The sequence below is a fragment of the Natator depressus genome, chromosome 4 (genome assembly GCF_965152275.1).
Source record: "Natator depressus isolate rNatDep1 chromosome 4, rNatDep2.hap1, whole genome shotgun sequence".
NCBI lineage: Eukaryota > Metazoa > Chordata > Testudines > Cheloniidae > Natator > Natator depressus.
In genome coordinates this window covers 69,654,134-69,678,601 of record NC_134237.1, presented here as the reverse complement: position 1 = coordinate 69,678,601, position 24,468 = coordinate 69,654,134, and the positions used below count along the sequence as shown (strand labels likewise).

Here is a 24,468-nt window from a genome sequence, read left to right as displayed (position 1 = left end):
CATAAGAGAAAACTGTCTCTCAGGAGCAGAATCTTACACACAGACCTTGAGATCCTTCATGGGAGATCTAGGTCTTGTCTAAACCACGAGAGTAAGTTGACCTAAGTTAAACTACTCCAGCTAGGTGAACGTAGCTGAAGTTGACATAGCTTAGGTCGACTTACTGCAGTATCTACACAGCGCTGCGTCGACAGACGCTCTCCCGTTGACTTACCTTACTCCTCTCATTCCGGTGGAATACCGGAGTTGACCAGAGAGCGCTCTGCAGTCAATTTAGTGGGTCTTCATTAGATCTGCTAAATCAACCCCAAGCACATCGATTGCAGCAGCTGATCCCCGGTAAGTGCAGATATGGCCCTGGACACATGGCTGAACTGGTTTTGACTAGTGCCTTTAGTGTATTGTATACACGCCTGCTTTCTAGTAACGTTAGTCATATGCATGGTGTTGTGCTGTGTATTAGCATTTGTAACCATCTCCCCTAGCAGCAACTGGTAAATGGCTTCGCTTAATGGCAATTCTCCAAGCATCAGGAGTCAAAGATCCTTTTAAACAGAGTCATGAATTTATAAGAACAAAGTAGCTGTAGGAGTAGGCTATTCAGAGAGACTTTTTTTTTTTTTGGTGTGATCAAAATATGTTTCTCTATTTATTTGGATCAGAGCAGAGGCAAGACTTTGGTTTGGGAGTGAACTTATGACTTTCTCCCTTCAAAATCCTAAAATAATAGGACTTCAGACCACACTTTCCCATATGATTTGGCTTTGCTCCAGGTCCTTGATTTAAATGACAGTGTAGATCTTTTGGATCAGAATGCTGTGCCTATAGGAAATATACAAGTAATTCTGAGCTGTGAGTTAACTGCTCTTGAGTAATACGCTTGGTGCAGACTAGTAATTACAGGTGTCGCCAAAGTGGATGCTAAACTTATACCAACCAGTATACATAACTCAGAACAAAGTGTGCATATGAACATGCAAACCTTCACAATGAAAGATAAACATATTTCCTCTCATCTCTATTTGAGTTCTTCTATTTAAATATTTAAAATAAGGCAATCTGAAATGTCAGCTTCAATCTTAAATTTTTCCATGGGCAGATGTCTTACAGTATCCTGATGAGTCTTCTTTCGGGATGACATCATTTTTTATTTTTTTTTTCCTCCTCCTCTGTGCTTGCTTTCTTTATTCAGATGGAATTATACAGTCTGCTGCAGAGGAGGATTGGCAGAGTTCCAAAATGATAGGTCAGTGTGAGGAACAGTGATGTGGTGACTCAGCAGAAGCACTGTTCCTTTGGATCAGAGCTGTTCACTCATAATCTTCCTGGAGACCAGTCTAGTCTCTGACAATGACTATCTCCAAGTCCCTCCCTTATTCTTATACTGATATCAGACCAGGGCAGTGGAAGGGAGAGGAAGAACTCCATTGAAACTGAAAATGTGAAATTGCCCTGCAAAGATAAAAATTCTTTTGCTAAATAACAATCCTAGTAGCAGAATTTGCCTACTTTGTACAGTTTTTGATTACCAGGCAGGTCTTCATTAAAAAACCGTATTATCTTTCAAGACGCCTTATTTCATTTTGCGTGTTTGTAAATACATATTCTGACAGTACAATGAAAGCTAACTAAACAAATTGAGGTTGGTGGTTTTTTTTTTTTTTTTTTTTTTTTTTAAATAGCTTTAGTTCTTCTAGTGGCACTTTTTAAAATCTAAGCATATGACTATGAAATTAGATTAAATTGCCTATTTTTGTTTAAAGGCAATAGGAAACCTTCTGAATGTGTCAGATGGAAACCCATCTGCCTGTCTTAAACACCTGTCAAAATATCTTTTTGTATTCAGGTCTTTAAACTTTTTTGATTTGCTAATCCCTTACAAGAATTGAAATGGCTCCCTCTTGTGGCAAAAGAAAAGCAGCAGATATTTCTTTGAACAGATGCATTCCGTAGCCATAAAAATCTGATTCAAATCTGGATACTTGACCCCCACCCCTTCTCCAAGATTCAAGGGGTTTGGGTTTGGCAATGGCAGAGGGACAGGTCACACTCCCTATACCCATGTGCAGAGGGAAGTTCCCTGTTTGGTTCTGTCACTCCTCACATGGAATGTGGGAAGGTTATACTCCTCCATGTCCCTGTCCCCCATGGTCCTCAGTAAGTCTGGAGGCCTGCATATTGGGAGGAAGAGGTATAGAGGATACATATAACAAAATCCAAACACTTTTGGTAAATCCACCCAACAGCTAATGAAGCTCTGGTTTTACTACATCTTACAGAGCCCTCTCCACATTGGGAGCCCCCTCTTAAATGTGTGTCCCTGGGACAGCCACCAGTACAGAACTTCCTGGCAATATAACTACAATTTAGTTGCTATGTCAGGGAGCCATGTGATTTGGTGCTTCTTCCAAGGTTGCACAAACTCAAACATCATGGCAGAAATGTTAAGAGGAAACTTGGATCATCCACCACCTCAGATTTCTTTCACCAAGTCAAAGATCCTATTGGGATCCAGGAAGTGCTAAAGGATTCCCCCCTGCCCCCCTCCAGCCTAAGAGGGGGATCTACAGGACCTGGAAACCAAATAAGTATGGGGGACAACTAATGAAATAGCATGCAGATACACAATTCAGATCAGAGTTTGGATTACGACCCCAGATCTACCAAATTCAGTAACAGTCATAGGCAAAGGTTTGATTCAGGCCCTTCTCAACTCTTGAAAGGTTTCTCCAGAGAACCTGCTGTAATGATCTTTAGGGAAAGACACAATTGTAGCATAGAATTGTGTTAACTCGCATCCAAAGTTATCAAACCCCAATGCTGTGTACTATGCAAATTCTCTCTCTTTTTTTTTTTTTTCTTTCCCCCTTCTCGGCACATATCACTGATCTCAGCCAAGATGATACAGTGAAAAACAGATTCCTAGTTAAATGTTTTTAATAAGAATGACTTCCTAAAGGCTATTTTGGAACAATGTAGTAGTTTCTAATAGAAACTCCTCCTTTTGGTTTCAGTATCTTCACATCTCCTGTGAATGTGAATTGTCCCTCACTGGAATCTGTTACTGTACTGATACTTAATAGCAAAAGCTCCAGACTGGCCAGGCAGAGTAGGATTCAGTACAAATGTTTTCAATATTGCTATAAGATCAATTATCTTGCCAATAATCATTTCTGAATTAGTATAAATAAAAAAATACAAATTTCATTCCCTTAAATCTTGCGCTACATCATCAGATTATTATGAATGGCATTTTCTTAGATTGTGAATTATTCTTTAACTGTACTTGCATTTAAAATGTTTTTGTGACTTATCCTCATGAACAAGATATAATAATTAGACTTTACAACCGATTCATCTTTAATAATCTCTCCTCAGCCTCAGTGAGTAAAAGCCATAATCGCATTGTTACTCCTCCCCAGATTCTATCCATATAAAATCGATATTCTTCTTTGAATCTGGGATTCTAGAGATGAGAGCATTTTGATTGATACAGATGGCACTAACACTTGTTGTTGACTGGCTGCCCCAAAAACAAGCTGCTTTCCAGAGATGGTGCTGAATGATCATTCAGTACAGCCCATTCAATCTATTTTAGATACTTTTGGTACTTATTACCTCTCACAATGTCTTTTAATGTATTTATCCTGGCCTCAGTCCTGTGAGGTAGGGGAAGTACTATCTCTAGTTGACAGATGGGAAGCTGAGGCACAGAGACCCTAAGTGACTCACCTAAAGTAACTAGTCAGACAAGAGGCCTTTAGCAAAGCAGGGAAATGAACCTGGATCTCCCAAGTTCTAGACTAGACTTTAAGAACATAAGAACAGCCATGCTGGGTCAGACCAAAGGTCCATCTAGCCCAGTATCCTGTCTTCCGACAGTGGCCAATGCCAGGTGCTTCAGAGGGAAGGCTGGTCTTTGTCTCACACTCTCCTCCTGTTGTCATACACTGATTGGAAAATGTAATGCAGAGGAATTGTACTCCTCCACTTTTTTTTCTTTATAATGAGGCAGTGTGCTACAGTGGACATGGGCCTGGCCTTGGAGGCAGGAGATGGGGATTCTATTCCTGGCTCAGCCACTGAACACTTTGGGTAAATCCACCCAAGAGCTAATGAAGTTCTGGTTCTACTACATCTCCTTGAGCAATTCACTTCATTTCCCCACTTAGACAATGGGGACAATGACCCTATGGAAAGCATTTTGAGGCTTAACACTTATATGGTACATATATATGCAAATACACAAGACTTAAGGCCCAAGTGCTTTTTTAACTACCCTAACAAAAACAGAGGCATTAGCTAACCGAAGAGGGCTTTTGTGAAGACCAAAACTTTGAATTTTCTGATATCTGTGGAACTAAAATCTCTCAGCTTTATAATATGGTAGGAAAATACATTTTAGAATGTATTGGACCGCTTGTGGACCGTGCCTAAGCTATCCACGGCACAACTCTCAGGAAGGTGCGAAGATGGCCACGTTTTCCTAAAACTAGCCATGCAGAATTGGCGGGGGCTCAGAGAAGTGCAGTGAGCACATGCTAATGTAAATAATCCCACTCTTTCCCTTTGAAAGTGGAATAAGAGGGGACATGACCAAAACTGAATTAAATTATAGGTGGAAAATCAAAACGGGCAAAGAAATAATGTTTTCAAACCTGTACCTGGGGTGTGGGACTCCCAGACCCCTAAAGCTGCAGAGGGGGAAGGGACCGCGAGCGACAATCCAGCCCAGCCTCTGCCCTGAACCCCGCAGCGCCGCCTGGCGGAGACCAAAGGCAGGGCCGGACTTCCCCGGACTCCGCAAGGCAGGGGAGGTGCCCTCGCGTTCCGACGCGGTGACGTCACCCGGCCATGACCTCGGAAGTGCCCGGCGGGGGCGGGGCGGGATGCTGCCGGCAGAAACATGACAGGAGGCGGGAAGCGGAGACCCCGCGCCGGGGAGCAGGTACCGGCCGAGGGCGGCGAGCTGCGGCAGCCCTGCCCCGGGGCGGCTGGGAGCCGGGCCTGCTCCGCGCGGGGACAGCCCAGGGGGAGCGGCCCGCGGGCGCCGCGCTGTGAGGAGGCGGCGGCGGTCACTGGCCGGCCACAGACCGGGCTCCTGGGTCCTCGCCCTGGCGCGGTCGCTGCTCAGAGCAGTCTCGGTGACGCGCCCCGCCGGCGCCTTGTCACGGGCCGCGCTGCCGCCGGCGGGGCGGGGAAACGGGGCGCGGCGGCGGCGGGGCGGGCTAACCGGCCAGGCCTCGGCTCCAGGCTGGGCCAGGCGGGGAGCCCCCGCCTGCTGGCCGCTTCGCCAAGGGCTGGCCGGTGTTCCCGGTGTCTCCCGCGCCCCTCGGGGGCAGGCGCCCTGCCAGGGGCTGTGACGAGGTTACAGAGGCGCGACGAGGATTTCCCGGAGTCATTAGACCTATTCTTGCAGGTCCTCTGCAGCCATTACCGTCAGCGTGGCCTTGACCCCCTCTGTATGCGTCTGGAAACGTGCACCCAACCTAAAACCTGTCACAATCAGCATGTGACCCTCCGTGCCAGTGTGTAAAACTCCTTTTTAATCCCCAAAGAGCTCCCTCTCCTGCGCTTCAGATTCGTAGGACCTAAGCCCTTTGTTCCAGTACAACAGAGGGTCTTCCCCTGAATTAACATGAAAATGTGCATTTCGTTGCTGTTTACTTGCAGTGTGAAAAAACTAAAGAAGTCAAGAAGAGACGGTCCAACCAGGCAGATGTTCCTGATCAGCTGCGTCAAGAAGTAGAAAGTTGCTATCAGCTCAGGATGCCTGAAGACTTTTATCAGTTCTGGAAGTTCTGTGAGGAGCTGAAGCCTGACAAGCCAAGTGGTGGGTTCAAAAAAAAAAGGACTTCTGCATGCTGTATGGCTTAACTTGAGTTTTCAGAAGCAATCTGAAGGCAGTTTTTAGTGGCAAAGGCAAGTGGGAAGCTTTTAGAATGATTTTTACAGTTTAGAGACAGGCTAGTGTTTCCCCAACTTTGGTATAAATTTAGGCTGGACAAAAAGTGTATCATAGACTACAAAATACATCTCTGTTTAAAGTTGTGTGTGTGTGCATGCGTTTGTCCACTTCAGTTTGCGGATAGTTAAGTAACGGACCTGTTTGAGAGTGAAGAAGTTAAGATTAATTCAGGAACACTCTTAAGAATCTGACCTTGAAAACAATGAGTAAATTTATTTTTAATGTTTAGGATTTACTTGTTAGCTTTCAGACATGCCGCTTTTTCATAAATATTTTTTCAGGTCAGCTAGGGGATGTTTGGGGCATGGGGAAAAATCTGTCTCCTAAAACAGACTGTTTCTAGATGTTTTGGTCTAGAAACAACAGCTTAAAATAAATCAGCAGAGATTGGTAGAGGCAGATAAAAACAGGTTATTTTGGGGGGGGGAAAAAGTATTAGGGCAATATATCTTTGTGGAAAGAAAGCTGTCTGAATTGGAGTACTAAAAGCTTTAAATGCACAGGTTAGAGTACCTTGTATGAGGGAGAATAAACATGAGTTTGAGGTCTGATTGTTTGGCTTTTAGACTTGCTGTGTGATACCTAAGCAATGTGAATTTGAAATGTGCTATAATAAGCACAGCTTCAGTTTTGTTCATGTCAACTTTCCATTTAGAAATGGAAATGCCTTATGGCTGAGATCTTGCTTTCTGCATGCACAAGAAAATGTCAGATAGTTGATCATTTTGTTTTTCAGAAGCACTCATATCAAGTATTGGCCTTCAGCTAGTTGGACCATATGATATTCTTGCTGGAAAACACAAAAAACCAAAATCAGCAGATCTGAACTTCAACCTTCACTGGAGGTTTTTTTATGACCCTCCTGAATTTCAGACTATAATTGCTGGGGATAGCAAAACTCAATATCACATGGGATATTTCAGGTATTACATTTTATATATGGTCCTCCTATAATAAATGTGTGTATCTTTCTTTTTCTCCATTTCCATTTATGTGTGTAGTGTAAGAACTCTGCGCTGTTGTCAAATGATAGAACCTCTACCTCTTACCCCCTTCCATCAGATAGATGACACTTTAGTTGTCATTTTTAGTAGTTAACATTATAGGGCAAAATGTATTGAAAGGACTGGTGATGAGTGTTAAAGACTATCTAAAACCCAAACAAACCCTGTTTTAATTGTAATGATTTTAATTATTGCCATGATGTTCTGGTGCAAATGGTTATCTGCTGCTGGGGTTGGATAACGGGGAAAAGAACTGTGTGTTTTTGTTTTTCCTTTTCTATACTTGTGTACCCTTCAACTCTGGAAATATATGCTTCTGCCTTATTTCTTCTGCACAGAGCCACTTCTTGTCAAGATCTCTCTGCTGCTCCAGCTAAAGAAGTGGCTCTGGTATAATTATTCTGTATTCAAATACTTAAAGTTGTGCATGTGAATCTAGTGTGATTCAATACTGAATTTATGCTCTTGGTGGTCTCTGCTGTTTGCAGTGACTAATTAATCGTTATTCTAAGTGGCATTCTCTGAGAGGCAAAGATTGGAGACTGAAGAGTGTGTGTGTGTGTGGTGGGGGGAGGCTACAAAGGCGCATGGAAGTAAGGGGAGGTTCACGTTGTTGTTGCCTGTGCTTTTAACTGTCCAGTGATAAACGTAAGACTTCAGGCTCCAGTACTCCATTCAGCATCTCTTGTGCATGCTAACTTCACTTTAAAGAGAAAAACCCTAGTGTCTGTATACATTTTGTTTTATAGGGATGTGCCAGACGAACTTCCAGCGTGGGTTGGTGCAAATGAAGCAAAGAAAAGCTGTGTAATTTCTCAAATTGGTGACAATGTATTTGCTGCAGTCAAGTAAGGTTTACAACTTCTGTTTCATAACCAAATGCAACTAGTTTTCCTCTAAGCTACAAAAAAGTACTAATGTGAAATACCTTTACTTCTGTTCTTCTTTGTCTCTCACACACACCCACCCACCTCTGTAGGTTTTTGACTTTGAAAATAATACCCATCTTTATAGATGTTTCTCTAGTATCTTTCATAAGATTACTAGACCCAGAGTAAATTGGCGGATCAGCCTTGAACTTTGTGATTGTACTAAAATAGCTGGGGTTGCTTTTCTTTTTAAAATCCAGTGTGGTGTTTCTGTAGGAACAGAGCATTTCAGTAGAAAATGATGATAGAGGCATTAACAGAAGCCATGATTTAAAAAAAAATAAAAATTGCTTGTCAGAGTGACTGCAGGTTGCATTTTGAAATGAACTTTTGAAGGGGGATGAAACACAATGGTGAAAGGAATTCATATGCAGAACATTTTACTAAACCAAGAGTGTCTATCTCTACCTTATGTAATGGCAGGTTCATTGAAAATAGCCTTCTCCTGCTTTCAGCTAATAAAGTCCCATAGCTCAAGTTGTAGAAGTCTGTGCCGCAGTGCTGAACATCCATGGTTCAAACCTTAGTGGCAATGCATAATGGCAGAATTTTTACAGTTGTGCATGACAGAATTTGCATTTCATTTCCTTTTAAAGGAAGCTACATTCAAAAACTACATTTTAAAAAAAAAAAAAATTCTTTTAGGTTGCACAATCAAGCACTCAGGGGAGATAATGCCAAAATGAAGGTTGCATTCACAACCTTAATTCGGCCCCTTTGTGAGCATCATGATACTGTCTCTACATGATCATGTATTATCTATATTTTTCCCCCCACACACATTCTGCCTTACTAAGTGCACAGGATAACTGGAGCTCAGGGACTGAATCTCGGTTATGTACTGAATGAGGCTGTCTGTCTCCTGCCTTATTTACTCTAGAAGTTAGAACAAGTACAGAGGATGAGGTAGAGGACTGCAGGAAGAGACAGGATAGTTTTGTTGGCTGAGCAAAATGAGAGCTCAGTGGCTTTTGGCTGTAGTGTGTTAACTTTTGAATGTCACATCTGGTCAATTCTGAAATTTCAGAATTGAATGTTTTATGTATTGATGAGCAGAACCCTACTAAAGTGGGAAGCTGAAAGGGAAAATGGGGGACATGTGGTGCCCTGACATCTGGTTATCAGACCCAGCAGCTTCAACCACCTCTGCGTCTACAGATAAAACAAACCAGTTGGTGGCATCCATTAACACCTTCCAGCATAAGAATACCCTATCTCAGCTTGCCTTTCCTGCCAATGCAGTTATAAAATAGTGACACCTTGAATGACTTGTCTGTTGGACAAAGAATAATAATGGCGGTGGGAGGGGAATGGATGGTGCAGCCAGAACCCCTGACATGGAGGGAGAAAGGGGACACAGCCCCTAGCATGTGGCAGAGAGGGGAATGGGGAAGGATCCTAGTATGAGGGGAGGAGGAGAACGGGGAACAGAACTGCTGGTGTGTGGGGAAGGATGAGGGGGGTTACAGTGAAGAGGGAGATGGGAGTTGGAGGAACGGAAGGAGCCTCTGGGGTGTACGATGTGCTCAGCCTCCAGAAGCAACAAAAGCTGCCACTCTCCGGTGGCTAAGGCAGGTGAGTGCAGTATAAGAAAATTCAGTTCTGGCCTTGAATCTGCTATCAACGTCATATGATGAGCAAGTCACTTAAATAAAAATTTTGTCAGGTTACACACCAGTTGTGTGTTCTTCATTTTTCTGGATAATCAGCCTGAGACACTTAGGGCCTCATTTTCAGGAGCACTCACAACTGCAAGGGCTGTCAACACCTCTGGGAGAGAAGGGAAAAAAAGTTAATGTTTGTGAGGCACTCTGAGCCAGCAGTGATAAGCATCGTAGAAAAGACCAGAAGAAAATGAATAACTTTGCATTCAAGTCAGGGTTTGGATGATGTGTAGCAAATAAGGCATGAAGCCACTCACTGAATGATTACAATTAAAAAAAATCACAGCTGCCTCAGTTGATACGCACTCTCTGGCCCCTATGCACGTTATAGGAGCAGGTCCTGTAGAAATAGTATGAGCATATAATTTGAAGACTGCATCATAATACATGTGCTCAAGACAATACAGGCAACCTTAATTCTAGCATTTCCTAATTTTTGAGTGCTTGACTATAACCTAATAGCTTTAACATGCTATCTTTTGTATGAAATGGTCATACACATACACAATCTTTGATTAGCCAATTTTTTGGTTAAGAGATTAGGGGACTAGAATATATATTATATATAAATTTAAAAAAACCCAAAACTTTCTAGATCCTGAGAAAGGTGACCTCTGTGTAATGAGTCTTCCTTTGTGTTTCAGATTGTTTTTGTCAAAAAAGCTTAAGGAAGTGACAGATAAAAAGAAAAGTGGTATTTTGAAAGACATAGATGAAAACCTTACAAGAACAGCAAAAGAATTGGGTTATTCGCTGGAACAGAAAACCATGAAGATGAAACAAAGAGATAAGAAAGTACGGGTTTTTTGGTTTTTTCCTGACCAACTAGATAGAAAAGTTGCTCTCCCTAAACTAATGCACTTTAGCTTTCTCTGTCCTATTCAGCTAAGAAACTTAGATGAAGCAATCTTCTGGGCATTGACTAAGGGGTGATATTGTCTAAAAAGTCTGAAGAGTTGCTCCCCTAGTTCCTTCCTGTGCCTGAAAGGTGGAGTCTGTTGGCTACAGTTTTCAGCTGTACAGGAAATCAATTCAATCCACTTCTAATACTACATATAGTGGCTCACTGCTACCAGATTGCCAAGACAGCATGTAAATGTCCTCTTGTGGACATTTATATGATGTCACCATTATTCTAAAATGGTTGTTTGGTATACACTTATTTTGGAGGAGAGCTCTAGCATGCCTGTATGGCTGGTTTGGTCACTGAGTCTTAACTCAGCGATTTATTAATCATAGATGGCAACCGTTCCTATGAAATGTTATGCCATGTAGTGTTGCAGGAAACCTCTCTGTATCATGGTGGCTGCTTATTGCCTCCTAAGCACCCCATCCTGGCCAAGTGTGCTACTGCAGCCCCCACCCCAGTTTTCTCCTTCACAGCGTGCCTTAAACTCTACACAGTCCAAAGATTAAACTGGATCCCAACTGGGGAATGTTTTATTCAGTCCTCCAGTACACACTGGCCCTTCAGGCCGCAACTCCAGTTAAGGGGGTTCCCAGCCCTGTTTCCTAGAGCTGGCTCACAGTTCTCTGCAGGAGCCAGTCTTGCTCTCTGCAGCTCCTTCAGCCAGCTACAGGCTTTTTCAGGCTTCTGTCTTCTGAGCATCCCCCAGCTCACTGTCATGCCTGTTGGCTCCAGCAGTCTCAGCTACTTCTCTCACACACATTTCCTGTTGCATTTTAAGTTGAAATCATCCGATTCCTCTCAGATGAGCCTCATCTTTAGAGCCCTGCAAATCTGCGAATATTGCTTTATCTCTGTGGACCATGTTTGTGGTTTGGATGCGGATACAAATTTTGTATCCGCGCAGGGCTCTGCTCATGTTGTAATTAGCACTGGTTTAACCCCAGGCTCTCCAGCCCAAAGGCAAGCCAGCCTGTTACATATTCCAACCTCCACACTACCAAAAAACCAAACCCAAATACCCTGTGCAATCTTCCACTAGCTCAAGGAGAAGTAGTGCTGAGGTCATTCTTCATCTGATGGCTACTGGATGGCAGGATCTGACCCATCTAAATAAGCCAGCCAACTGTCCACCTTTTTTTGTTCTTTAAGAGCTATATAAACTTCCAGTGTTGGGAAATAATGCTTTTTCCTTTTGAGAGAGTACCTGCTGCTTAAACAGCCATGTGTAGTTCCTCTGTCAGTGAAGGGAGGATCATATTACAATTAAATTTACCATTTTTAAAAGCAAACATTAACTTTTAACAGGCATTTACTGAAGGTTGCACAAAGGAAATAAATTGTAGAATTACTGAAGTACAACATAGTAATTTTTAATGTGTATATCTTCAGTAGGCCAATGAAGAAAAGCTACCAACATGATTAGAGAACTTCTAGCTGGATACCTGCTATGGGGGAAGGGATAATCTCAAATTTGATCAATTTTCCAAGTACTACAGATTAAGTAATATAAAACTATGTCTGTTACATGTGTAAACTTGAAATAAAAGTATATCCACCAGTGTCTTAACTGAAAAAAAGAGAAAATAGGTGAACACTATAAAGCCACTGGTGAGCGCTCCCTCAGCTTTTAGACAAGGTCAAATCAACCTCCATTATTTAACAAGGAAACTCTTAGACCTCTTTTTATTTTGAGGCAAACTGTCTTAGGGCACATGCTCTGAGAATTCTTGGAAAAGTCAGTTTGACTAAGGGTGTTTAGGGGCAGAAATTAGATTAAAAACTCTTAATAGAATCATAGAATATCAGGGTTGGAAGGGACCTCAGGAGGTCATCTCGTCTAGCCCCCTGCTCAAAGCAGGACCAATCCCCAACTAAATCATCGCAGCCAGGGCTTTGTCAAGCCTGACCTTAAAAACTTCTAAGGAAGGAGATTCCACCACATCCTTAGGTTATGCATTCCAGTGCTTCACCACCCTCCTAGTGAAAAAGTTTTTCCTAATATCCAACCTAAACCTCCCCCACTGCAACTTGAGACCATTACTCCTTGTTCTGTCATCTGCTACCACTGAGAACAGTCTAGATCCATCCTCTTTGGAACCCCCTTTCAGGTAGTTGAAAGCAGCTATCAAATCCCCTCTCATTCTTCTCTTCTGCAGACTAAACAATCCCAGCTCCCTCAGCCTCTCCTCGTAAGTCATGTGCTCCAGCCCCCTAATCATTTTTGTTACCCTCTGCTGGACGCTTTCCAATTTTTCCATATCCTTCTTGTAGTGTGGGGCCCAAAACTGGACACAGTACTCCAGATGAGGCCTCACCAATGTCGAATAAAGGGCAATGATCACGTCCCTCGATCTGCTGGCAATGCCCCTACTTATACAGCCCAAAATGCTGTTAGCCTTCTTGGCAACAAGGGCACACTAATGACTCATATCCAGCTTCTCATCCACTATAGCCCCTAGGTCCTTTTCTGCAGAACTGCTGCCTAGCCACTTGGTCGCTAGTCTGTAGCAGTGCATGGGATTCTTCCATCCTAAGTGCAGGACTCTGCACTTGTCCTTGTTGAACCTCATCAACAGATTTCTTTTGGCCCAATCCTCTAATTTGTCTAGGTCCCTCTGTATCCTATCCCTACCCTCCAGCGTATCTACCACTCCTCCCAGTTTAGTGTCATCTGCAAACTTGCTCAGGGTGCAGTCCACGCCATCCTCCAGATCATTAATGAAGATATTGAACAAAACTGGCCCCAGGACTGACCCTTGGGGCACTCCACGTGATACCAGCTGCCAACTAGACATGGAGCCATTGATCACTACCCTTTGAAGCGGACGATCTAGCCAGCTTTCTATCCACCTTATAATCCATTCATCCAGCCCATACTACTTTAACTTGCCTGCAAGAATGCTGTGGGAGACAGTATCAAAAGCTTTGCTAAAGTCATGGAATAACACATCCACTGCTTTCCCGTCATCCACAGAGCCAGTTATCTCGTCATAGAAGGCAATTAGATTAGTCAGGCGTGACTTGCCCTTGGTGAATTCCTGCTGACTGTTCCTGATCATTTTCCTCTAAGTGCTTCCGAATTGATTCCTTGAGGACCTGCTCCATGATTTTTCCAGGAACTGAGGTGAGGCTGACTGACCAAGCTGGAAACAAGCTAAAATTAGCATACCTGATGGTTCAGTTTTTGGACCAAGGGGATGGTAGTAATTTGAGGATACTGCAAGTGAGATTTCAAGTTTGCAAAAGACACGACAAGTGGAGGCAGACCAATGAGAAAAAATGCACGTGGATTTTGATTATTTAGACTGAGTCAGCACAGTATGGCAATGCAAATGTGGAATGATGTAAAACAGCCTGGTTTCTTGCTCTAGCTCAATTTAGAACTTGTCTCCATTAGACTAAAGAGCACACTGAAAAGAAAAGGCGAGGGAGTCAGGATGTTTGTACATGGTGATGGGGGTAACTGATAGTCACCCATAGCTGCAGAAAAAAGGGGCAAATTGAATACGCTGTACTTAGGAGAGAACATACAAAACAAGTGGTATTACCTAAAGAACTAGCTAAGCCTTCTGGAATAGCATGAAGTACTGGTCTCTCTTTACCCAGGGTCAGATATTATTCCCTTAAAGCAGTGGTTCTCAAACTTTTTTTTTCATGGACCACTTGCAAATTGCTGAGAGTCTTGGTGGACCACTTAATGATCTTTCCAAATGTTGTTTGTACCACTAGCTAACTATTGTAAAGTGCTTTGGATAAAAGCACTATATTAAAAAAACTCTTAATAATAATTGTTTTTTTGTTCTACAAATAAAAGCACACAACTCATATTTTAATATCGGTAGTCTTACCTTTTCTAATGCGATGGATGTGCTCTCTCTCCTCTGCCACAGCAGCCCCCGAGCTGGATCTGGGAAAGGGGAGGGGTGTGTGTCTCTCCCTCTCTCCCCCACCGCAGCAGCCCCTGAGCTGGAGCTGGGAAAGGGGTGGGGGTCTCTCCCCGGCCGCAGCAGCCCCCGAGCTGGGAAGGAGAGCCGTCTCTCCCCAGCAGCTGCAGCCCTGGAGCTGGGGAAAGTCACCTCTTTCTCTGGCCACCGCAGCCCTGCATGTCCCAAATTCTCGCCCACCCTCTTCTCACCCCACTGCCCCCTCCAACCTACGCCTTATTTTTCCCCCCAGTTTACCACCTCACCTTACATGTGTGTCTTTTCTCCAGGGTCCAGGCACCTACATAGTGGAGCCACGCCTGTGTGGCTGCACTAATTAGGTGGATGGCCCTTCATTGTCGTGTGTGCGGGCACCCAGGTGCGCACCTTAGAGGGAACTAGCCATGAACCACCTAAATGGAGCTCAGTTTGAGAACCTCTGCTTTAGAGCATAGAAGTGAACAAGAATACCACTGTCTATAGAGATTCAAGTATTAAGGTTTTTTATCTTCCAAATGATAGGCTTCATAAAGTCAGTACTGCTCAGTCTTTCTACTGACACACCCCTCCTGACCTAATAAAGGTTTAAGAGCTCTGGGGCTGCTGCGGCGGGGGAGAGAGGGCACAGCCATCGCATTAGAAAGGTAAGACTACTGATATTAAAAGTAAATTGAGATACTGGAAAAAACTTAAATATGCTATAGCGCCATACATAGACCTGGTGGTCATTTTTCTTTTAACAAAACTGAAAATGCCTATAAGGGGATAAGAGCCAGTAGCAGTGTGGCTTGTTGTATAGTCTGTCAAAAGGAACAAATTGTTGTAGCATGCATTTAGATTAGCATTGCCTTCCATCAGTGATTGTAAGAATCCCTCTCTGCTCTCCCCACCCTAGTCCACCAATTAGAATGCCCCATCACTGTGGGGTTTACAGTTAGTTGGGTAGGTGTAAAATGCTGCAGGGGTTGTAATTTATTAAATTTGGAGGCAAGAGTGAACACTGTGTGACTTAGTACCTGGAAATTCAGGCTCCAGGACCCAAAGTTAGTTTGCTATATTCTGGTTGACCATTGGGGGTGATGTGCCAATGGTATAGCGGGAGCAAGGTGGTATCTTATGTAGCTGATGTTACTGTGTTCTTACCGTGATACACCATTTTTCTTTCCTTTATTCAGGTAGTGACTAAGACATTTCATGGAGCAGGTCTGGTTGTGCCTGTAGATAAAAATGATGTTGGATACAGAGAGCTTCCTGAAACAAATGGTAAACTGTTTTTTAGTTATATATGTGTTTTTAAAAGGATCCTTGTTCAGATCCTTCCTCTGTTTTAGTCAAGTTGCACTCAAATACTTTTGCTGGCTGATGCAAAATCTAGACTGCATTTATACAAGGTAAGAGTATTAACAATATTGTGCGGAACAGAAGACAGCTTATCTTTTATTGTCATAACACTTCAATATGTAATTTTGGTTTGCATCAACATTTTGTTTTAATTGGATGAAAACCACAGTCCAGTGAAATACTGAAAACTATCCTGAAAAAAGCAATTGAAGCTGATTGCATTATAAACATATTGCTGAGGAAACAATTTACTTTTCATCTTATAATAAACAAGAGCAGATTTAAGTGCCATAAGACTTCACTCAACATGTATACTGAATCTTCAGGAGGCAGCACCTTGCGGTATTGCTCTAAGTTCTGAGAATAACTGAAGTAACCCTGTTCCAGAGTCAGTGAGTTCTCAGCTGGTTCCACCTACAACTTCAAAACCACAGACACTTTTCCTGTAACCCCATATTCTAGGGTTCTTTATGCTGCTTGAGTGAAAAAGATCATTTTGCTTCCTATGGCCGAAGTTGGTACATACTTAATTCAGATGCAGTGAATGAGTTTACATTTTTAATAACATCAGTGTGTAATTTACCTTTCTTTCGTTCTTTCTTAATACAGCTAATCTTAAAAGAATTTGTAAGGCCATTGTGGATGCTCCTAGCGATGACCAGAGACTGAAAGCCTTTGCGCCCATTCAGGAAATGATCACTTTTGTTCAGTTTGCTAATGATGAATGTGATTATGGAATGGGGTATGAACTGGGAATGGACCTCTTTTGCTATGGGTCACATGTAAGTACTAAAACATACACTTAAAGTTGTGTTTAGGAGTAGAACAGGAATTAATTTGGGGGGCTTTATTCTTGCCAAAAACCCTCAAGTTGACATTGGTTGCTATGTTACAGAACAAAGATACAATAGGCCCTCAGTTTGTAGTTGCCTAATGGCTTATTCATATTCAATGAGGCCATCTGGTGTTTAAAGTTGCTTGAAAGAGTGTTCTTGCTGTCCAATATCACTAACTTAGCAAATATAGTACACACGACTTGGCAATATATAAAGTCATTGGCCAGTTCGGCACCTAAAGATGCAGATAGGTGGGATTTACAAAAGCATCTATATCTTTAGGCACCTGAATACCTTTGTAAATCTAGCCCATTTATTAACATCAAAATTAGTATCTCTTCTAAATTATTTGACTTTTTTCTAGCCCTAAGGCAGTGGTGCCCACATTTGTGTGTGTGTGTGTGTGTGTGTGTGTGTGTGTGTGTCACACCCTCTTACCAGTAATGGAATTGGGGTGGGGGAGGAGCTGGCCTGGGGATGGAGAAAGAATGAGGGTAGAGTTGCGCTGGGGCCAGAGCTGGGTTGGGAGGAACTCCCTCCCTGCCCCCATGGAGGCTGGCCCTGCTGTGCACCTTTTTCTCTCCTGCTCTCCCCCCCCCCCGCCCAAACATTCCTTCCTGCCCCACAGTTTGGGGACCACTTCCCTAAGGGCTAGACTCTTATTTTTAAAAAAAAAAAAAAAAAAAGTAGTTCCTTTGTTCTGCATAATCTGCTGCCGTCTGTTTCATAGACGGGCACTGAGAATTAGTAATAAGTCAAAAATTAAACTTCAGAAGAAAGAAGCTTCAGCTTAGGTATAAGCATGAAAGGGTGATGCATGACACACCTGGTTTTATTAACCACATAACGTATTTTGCCTACCAGATAGAATTTTCCTTAATAAAATGCAGAAAGCTACAGTTTAAGGGACACTACCCAGTTCCATTTTATTTCCAAGATACAAGCTTTGTAAAATAAAATGCTACAAACTAAGCTCAGAAGTTGTCCAGTTTAAAAGCTTCCTATTAGATTTTTTTAAAAAACCATCTGCTGCAGTGGGATTTTTTGCATCCAAATACTGATGGTACTGTGCTAATTGATTTGAAAGAAGTGAGAGTTACTAGTCTGTGCTTTGTCCAGAGAGATGCAGCAGTTAAACATCAATTGTAGGGGGAAAACAAAGTATTAAACATTAATATTAAATCAAATAGTGTTCTGACACTTTTTGACACCTTCATTTAACAAAATAACTTGACCCTGGGTGTGTTCATCCTTTTAATCTGCAGTTCATTTGAGCCAGTCCAGGTGAAGCAGTACAGCCACAGCAGGAGTGTTTTGTTTTGTTTTTTTTAAACAATATCTGGAAGGAGCAATAGGGTGCCAGTCACCTCAACCAAGCTAGCGTGTAAAATAAAAACCCATGCACTACTTGGTATCTGATAAGACACCGAAAGCACTAGAGCCATTCAAAGTACATATTCATTTCCCAGACTCTGAAATGTTAAACTGATTAGTATTGAGAGAAAAATCCACTTTCTACTATTTTATAAGGACTGATATTGCAGAACCTCATTCTCTCACTTGTGAAACAAATTTGTTAGGAGTGGGCAGAGAAATTTGAGTGAAAGCAGACTTCCCCCCCCTAACCTCTTTCTTAAGTAAAGGACACTTTTTCCAGTTCAAACCTCAGTGATTATGAGAACTTGGCTTTAACTATTGATCTATTGAATGTCTCTACATGGTTGTAAATGTTTTCACTTACTCTGTACCCAGTTATTCAAATATTATGTCCCTAGTTTCTAGTAGCTGTCACTATTGCATCAAGAGACAGGACAAGCACCAACACTGAACTCTCCATCCAGGGCTAACGAACATTGTTTTCTTGAAAATATATTTTCATTACTACTAAGACAAAGTCAGGTATCTTTGTAACCAGTGCATGTTTACATACACATTTTAGTACAGTACCTTCATACATTGTTTAATTGTAAAACAGCTAATTGCTGTTGCTGCAGCCTTTACTGGACTCAGCAATTTTGTCTTCAGCTATATGCAATGGCAACAATTTTGCTGGTACAAGGTGAGCAACTGTGTTTTAGTCAGGTAGTGTAGCACTTGCACATTACTTACATAAACTGAGTAATAAATTGCTACTTTAGTTAGATCTTTGTGATTTGCAAGTATTTCATAACTTGCAATATCTCTTGGAGGTAAGGGAAGGAAAGAAACTAACCAAAAAAACACTTTCCAGTCTAGTATACTAGTTAACATGTCTTGAAAGACGAGTGCTGTTCTGCTACAGAATTATATTAGCTTGACTTTCAGATTCTGCATATACTTACACAGGTACTAACAGTGTTCTAGCATAAACATTGCTAGAGAATATCTAAAGTGTTCTTAAAATAGTGAACAGTTTTTCAGTCTTTCCATAATTTAACTTGCACATTCTTGCAGAGACAGGGCTTCACATTATTTGTCTGTCAAGTGAATGTGTGTATGGCATTTAATAAAACTATAGTTTGCCAGTGCAACTGTTACTCCTGGGGGAATTCTGCACCACTGCACAATTTTGCAGAAATTGACATTTCATGCGCAGAATTTCCTTCCCTGCATAGAAATGGGCTGCAGTGCTGCTAGCTGCCACTAGGGTCCACTGGACCCAGTAGAGCCCAGCTTGCACATAAAGACATGGCTGGGGGGAGGGGGAAGGAGCTAGAGGGATCCTGGCAATTCCAGTTCCCAGCATGCCCTGAGGAAAGAGGACAGGGTACAGGAAACTCTGTGCAACCCTGGGACCGAGGATCAGGCTGTTTCTCCCTCTGGATCCCTGGGCTGTTTTTGTCTGGGAAAGGAGGGGGCCCCCACAGCTAGGCTCTGGGAGAAAGGGGGTGCAGGTATCTAGGCTGGAAGCCTCTTGGGGGGAGGGGTTGTGGGTGTCTGGCCCCCTGGCTGGGCTGGTGAGGCGAGAAAGCGGACAGAGAAACAGGAACTGGGTAGTCATAGGAATTTTTGTCTCAGCTTCTAGGGGAATTTTTGTCTCTCTATATAGTTACAGACTTATTTGTTGACAGGTATTTTGAAATGAATTACCAAAATAATTGAAACTGGCATGATTATATATAGTGTGTGTGTGTGTGTGTATAGAATTTTTAGGGCAGAATGCCCCAAGGAGTAAATTGTGTTGAATTTGCTTTGTCCTTGCTAATGGGAAATATCTGTTCTTAATATAGGTGTGACAAAACAAGTGCTGCTAAGTAAAAACTCAGATACCCCCTTTACTAGAGTGAAGTTACAACTGGATGGCCAGAAATAACAATGCTTGTATACAATAGTGTGAAAAGCCATAGTTTGGATTTTGCCACTTCAATTATCCTCATGTACTTCAAATATCACTTTGAACAGGGGTGGGGGTAGACAGGAGCAACCTTATCCATAGTTCCTTAGCTTCTATTAAATCCTGCCAGATCCAGAGGAAAGGTAGATGGCTCTCATTGTGTATGATGTTAATAGTTCTTGAAGATAATAAATTAGGGGCTGTGTTCATAGTCAGAGATGATGATGATGATTTGTTCGGTCTGCCAAACTACTCACTCACTTTCCCCCCATCATTTGCAGTATTTTCACAAGGTTGTTGGTCAGCTGTTACCTCTTGCATACAACCTGTTGAGGAGGAACCTCTTTGCTGAGATTGTTGAATCACATTTAGCTAACAGAAGTGAAGAGAATGTGGACCAACTAGCAGCATGATCTAAAGAGAAGAGGGCTTAAGTATAATATTTCAAGTATTAGTGATGTTAAATTTGTTTTTTGGCATTAAACTGATGTAGGGGTTTTTCAATAGTAATATAAATAATGTTTGTGTGGGGTTAATAAAACTTTTTTTAAAATAAACTAAGCTAGCTTTCTTTATGTATCCAAAGTTAGAAATGCTGTTTTTCTATGCCAGAGCTAGAACAGCAGTTCCTAAACTTCACTCTAGCTTGCGCCATGCTATGGGGAGCAAAAAAGGTACCTGTGTCCAACCTAACTTGCCCATTAGATGGTGGTATAATCTACATCTCATAATAGGGGGCTGTTTTTCATCATGTAACAAATGTTTTAATTGTTTCTTTCAAAACCATCTTGAATGTTTTGTGATGGTCTAAGAACACTATCTACAGCTTGTAACACACTTTTTTTGCTATACTTTAGTATTCATTTATTACCACCATCAGCAAGGGAGCTGGGTTTGTCCACTCAGTAGTAGTGTCATGCTATCCAAGAAGGAGCTACTGCTGTAAGTTTGTGTACAAAAGCAATTTGATTCTTCAGTCTGTGCAAAATTCCAGTATGAATGGATAGTTGCCCTAGTTACTGCACAGCCCAGAAAACAGTATACTCTTCTTCAAAGATCCAGACCCTTTCCCACCTTGGATGTCTGAATGTTCCCCTATGCTGTCATTGATCCCTGGTTTCATCTCCTTCGCTCCTCCTTCAACTGAGGGTGGTTTTAGGAAACAAGACTCAGGGGAGACCTATTGGAGATTTGCCATGGCACTGTGCTGGCTGTTATTGCCTCTTCCGAACACAGCACCCTTACCGCTCTAAAGTTAGGAAAACTTTAACACCGTGCCTCACTAAAGGGGTAGGTTAGCTGGCACTCAGTTAAGAAAGCTTGCTTTCTGATGGACTTGCCACAGCGTGAGGGAGGAGTTGTTTCCCTTTGTAGAGCTGTGCCTGATGGTGACTCTGCCCTGGTGACACTCAGCAGGGAAGGTGCTGAACTCACTCTAAACCCCACCTTGTGAAACTCATTTTAGTAGCAAGACTTAGAGCTATTTTATTTTGCACCTTTTCTACTCCTGCATAAAGTTAGACATTCATCCAGTATCTAGTGTTGAACCATCCATTTCAACAGAAATTCTGTTAGTGATGGTTTAGAACACCATTTCTCAAATACAGCCACCAAGGGGTTTCCCTACACTGGGGGGGGGGGGGGGGAGGAGGAGCGTCATCCCCTCCCCGTTGTTCCTGTATGCACCACCTCTCTGGAGACACAAGTGGGACACAACACTTAAGGAGCAAGGTGAGGAGCAAGGAGGTGAGCAGCGAGCCAGCAGCAGGATGAGGCAGGAGAGGAGCTGGCTGTGAGTGAGGAGGAGAGTGGTGGGGGAGCCCTGGCAGTGGAGTAAGGAGGTGAGCGAGCAGCAAGATGAGGTGGGCAGGGGAGGGTCCCTGGCCGAGGAGTAAGGGAGCAGGCAGTGTGAGGGGTTGGGGGTCTAGCTGCAAGCAGGGGAACAAGGTGGTGAGCCACCAGCAAGCAGGAGTTACCCTGCTGCCTGCCATGAGATCTATGGCAGGGGAGTGAGGAGACAAATGAGCAGCAGGTGGAGGACTGTAGAGGGACCCAAGAGACAAGTGAGGAGGTGAGTGGCAGGCACATGGGCAGAACCCCTCTTTGGGGAGGCTAGCCCCCACCTCCATTCCCCCCCTGAGATCCCCTGCACCTGGAGCCACAAGGCCCCTGCTGAGAGAACCCCCAAATGCCCCCCCTGCCAGAGGAGCCCCAGGCTGGCTGAAGCCCAGAGTGCTGCCCCCCCCCCCACCCCCAATCCAGAGGAGCCACAGGCCTCCCTTCCATAGACCCAAGCCACCCAGATGTTTTTCATTATTATCTGAACTTCTATTATGTCAAAGCATTTTTAAATTTACTTCAGAACTGTTATACAGGCAACCCTTTTTACCAAAAAAGCAAAATAAAAAATGAAGACGAGAACATGCAAAGCACCTTATTTGTGTTTCTATGCTGTTAGGTCCAGTCAAGAACAGAGATAACTGTGCATAATTTTTATTGAGTCTGCAAAAAAAAGAACCCCATACACCTCACATACATAAATTACAATGATTTGTATGCATATATGTGCATATTACTTTAACTTTAGGAAAAAGTGTCAGTGGAAAAAGAGAGTGGGTAGCTGCACTCTGAAGCCACCAAAAAATTTATTGTAAGAACCCCTGCTTTAGAACCAACATTTTTACAATTCTAAGGAATTGTATTTATCAGTAATATTTCTTTTCCTTTGAAATATCCAAGGCAAATGTCTAGCCCTTTCTTCTGTGAAATACATAGTTCCACCCACTCATTTCTTCCAAAAGCCTGTGATCTGCTAACAGCACATGTACAGTATGGTGACTAGAGTACAAATGCAAGGTGGTCTTCTGTTCCCAGTAATTGGACTGGGTAACCCTAGAGAGAGACAAGTACCAATCAGTGATGAGCTGCCAGAAGCTGAAGAACCAGTTCCTTTGGTGGCACGTCCTTCACTCACTCCGGATCTTCAGCGGCACTGAAGGACGTGCCGCCGAAGACACACTGGGTGAGTAAAAAAGGGGAACCTCCCAAGTCAAGAGCTCATGCAGGATGGGAGCTCAGGGGGGACAGCCATCCCTTTAACAACCGGTTCTAAACCCGCTTCAAAATTTAACAACTGGTTCATGCGAACCGGCTCTAGCTCACCACTGGTACCAATCTAGCAATCAGAGCCACTTCTGTGGATCCTCACTTAATTGACTCTGCATGTGCACAAATGTGATTAGAATCTTCTAAACTGATGCTTATATGGTAGCGTTCCACTACTGTGAATAAGCTGAAACCTTTTAAAAACAAACACAAGTACAAGAATAATTATTTGTTTGAATCTACAGTATTTGGCCATGGCACCAGAGAAAGCACTAGTTTACCAGTAAACTCTATTTCAAACACACTGCTGGGGTCAATGCTGAAGCCACATTACAACTTTAGTAAAGAAATAGACCCAGTTTTCCAAAACCTATTATAATGCTCTACTTAGTTAAGTTAGAGAATTAACTTAACTACCTTGTCATTTTCAAATAAGCTTTGACAAAAGATCAGTCACATTTCAGACTATTGCAATGGATACTTGGAATCTTCCTCCAGTTTATATATTTTCCCCAGTTTAAAATCTCACAAGCAAATGCTATTTCTACAAGTCTATTCTGAACTCTGTGCCATCACAGGGTGAATGAAGGCTCGGACAGTGCTACCTTACTGAATTAAACAAAGACTGACAACTCTTCTGAAAAAAAAAAAATCTTTTGTTTTTACATCATTTTGTTTCCTCTTTTAGAAACATTATTTAAGGCATTCATTCATTATGCTCCGCTCAGCTGCCACCAGCTTACTGTCTACCTTACATAAATTACATTAGGGCTATCTGAACATGCATAGTCTCCTCTCTAAAAGTGACAATTCTTCAACAAAAAAACTTCAAAAACAGACTCCAATGAGAAACTGCTGAATTGGAATTAATTTGAAAACTGGACACCATTAGATTAGGCTTGAATAAAGACTGGGAGTGGATGTGTCATTTCCCCATGTTGATCCCGCCCCCAGTCCTCACATGTTCTTGTCAACTGCTGGAAATGGCCCACTTTTATTATCACTACAAAAGGGTGTTTTTGTTTTTTCTTCTCTCCTGCTAGTAACAGCTCACCTTACCTGATCGCTCTTGTTACAGTGTGTATGGTAACACCCATCGTTTCATGTTCTCTGTGTATATAAAATCTCCCCACTGTATTTTCCACTGCATGCATCCGATGAAGTGAGCTGTAGCTCACGAAAGCTTATGCTCAAATAAATTTGTTAGTCTTTAAGGTGCCACAAGTCCTCCTCCTCCCTGTCATGGTAACTAATTGACATTTCACTTGAACTGTACTGCATGTGTCCCACTGGATTTCTTGCCTTTGAAAAAGTCATACACACAGGAAAGAGTGACCACCAAATTTCAATAGCTTTTAATTTTGCTTTAGTAGGAAGGTGTAGCTTGCTTTAGTAGCAAGGTGTAGCCTTCTTCTGGGCAAGGTGGAATAGCACTAAAATCACTGAGGGACATAACAAGATATCAGCGTACTTAT

The 24,468-nt window shown here is 42.6% G+C and overlaps 1 protein-coding gene across 2 annotated transcripts; it reads left to right on the top strand.

Annotated features, from left to right (window-relative positions):
• The first annotated feature begins 4,846 nt into the window (after positions 1-4,846).
• On the top strand, positions 4,847-20,416 carry HPF1 (histone PARylation factor 1). Of its 2 annotated transcripts, none has more exons than XM_074950062.1 (8): positions 4,847-4,948; positions 5,674-5,833; positions 6,705-6,891; positions 7,722-7,820; positions 10,210-10,360; positions 15,574-15,661; positions 16,349-16,521; positions 20,170-20,416. In XM_074950062.1, exons 1-8 carry the CDS (start codon positions 4,907-4,909, stop codon positions 20,299-20,301), a joined length of 1,032 nt encoding a protein of 343 aa, XP_074806163.1. In that variant the 5' UTR covers positions 4,847-4,906; the 3' UTR covers positions 20,302-20,416. The 2 variants fall into 2 exon arrangements, with proteins under 2 accessions (XP_074806163.1, XP_074806164.1); XM_074950063.1 differs by lacking the exon at positions 4,847-4,948 and adding an exon at positions 5,219-5,528.
• The last annotated feature ends 4,052 nt before the right edge of the window (positions 20,417-24,468 follow it).

Excerpts from the sequence above, each read along its gene's own strand:
- HPF1 (XM_074950062.1), top strand. The coding sequence starts at position 4,907 with ATGACAGGAGGCGGGAAGCGGAGACCCCGCGCCGGGGAGCAG. Across the intron at positions 5,834-6,704 it reads GAAGCCTGACAAGCCAAGTG|AAGCACTCATATCAAGTATT; the intron begins GTGGGTTCAAAA and ends TTTGTTTTTCAG. Across the intron at positions 16,522-20,169 it reads TCTTTTGCTATGGGTCACAT|TATTTTCACAAGGTTGTTGG; the intron begins GTAAGTACTAAA and ends CATCATTTGCAG.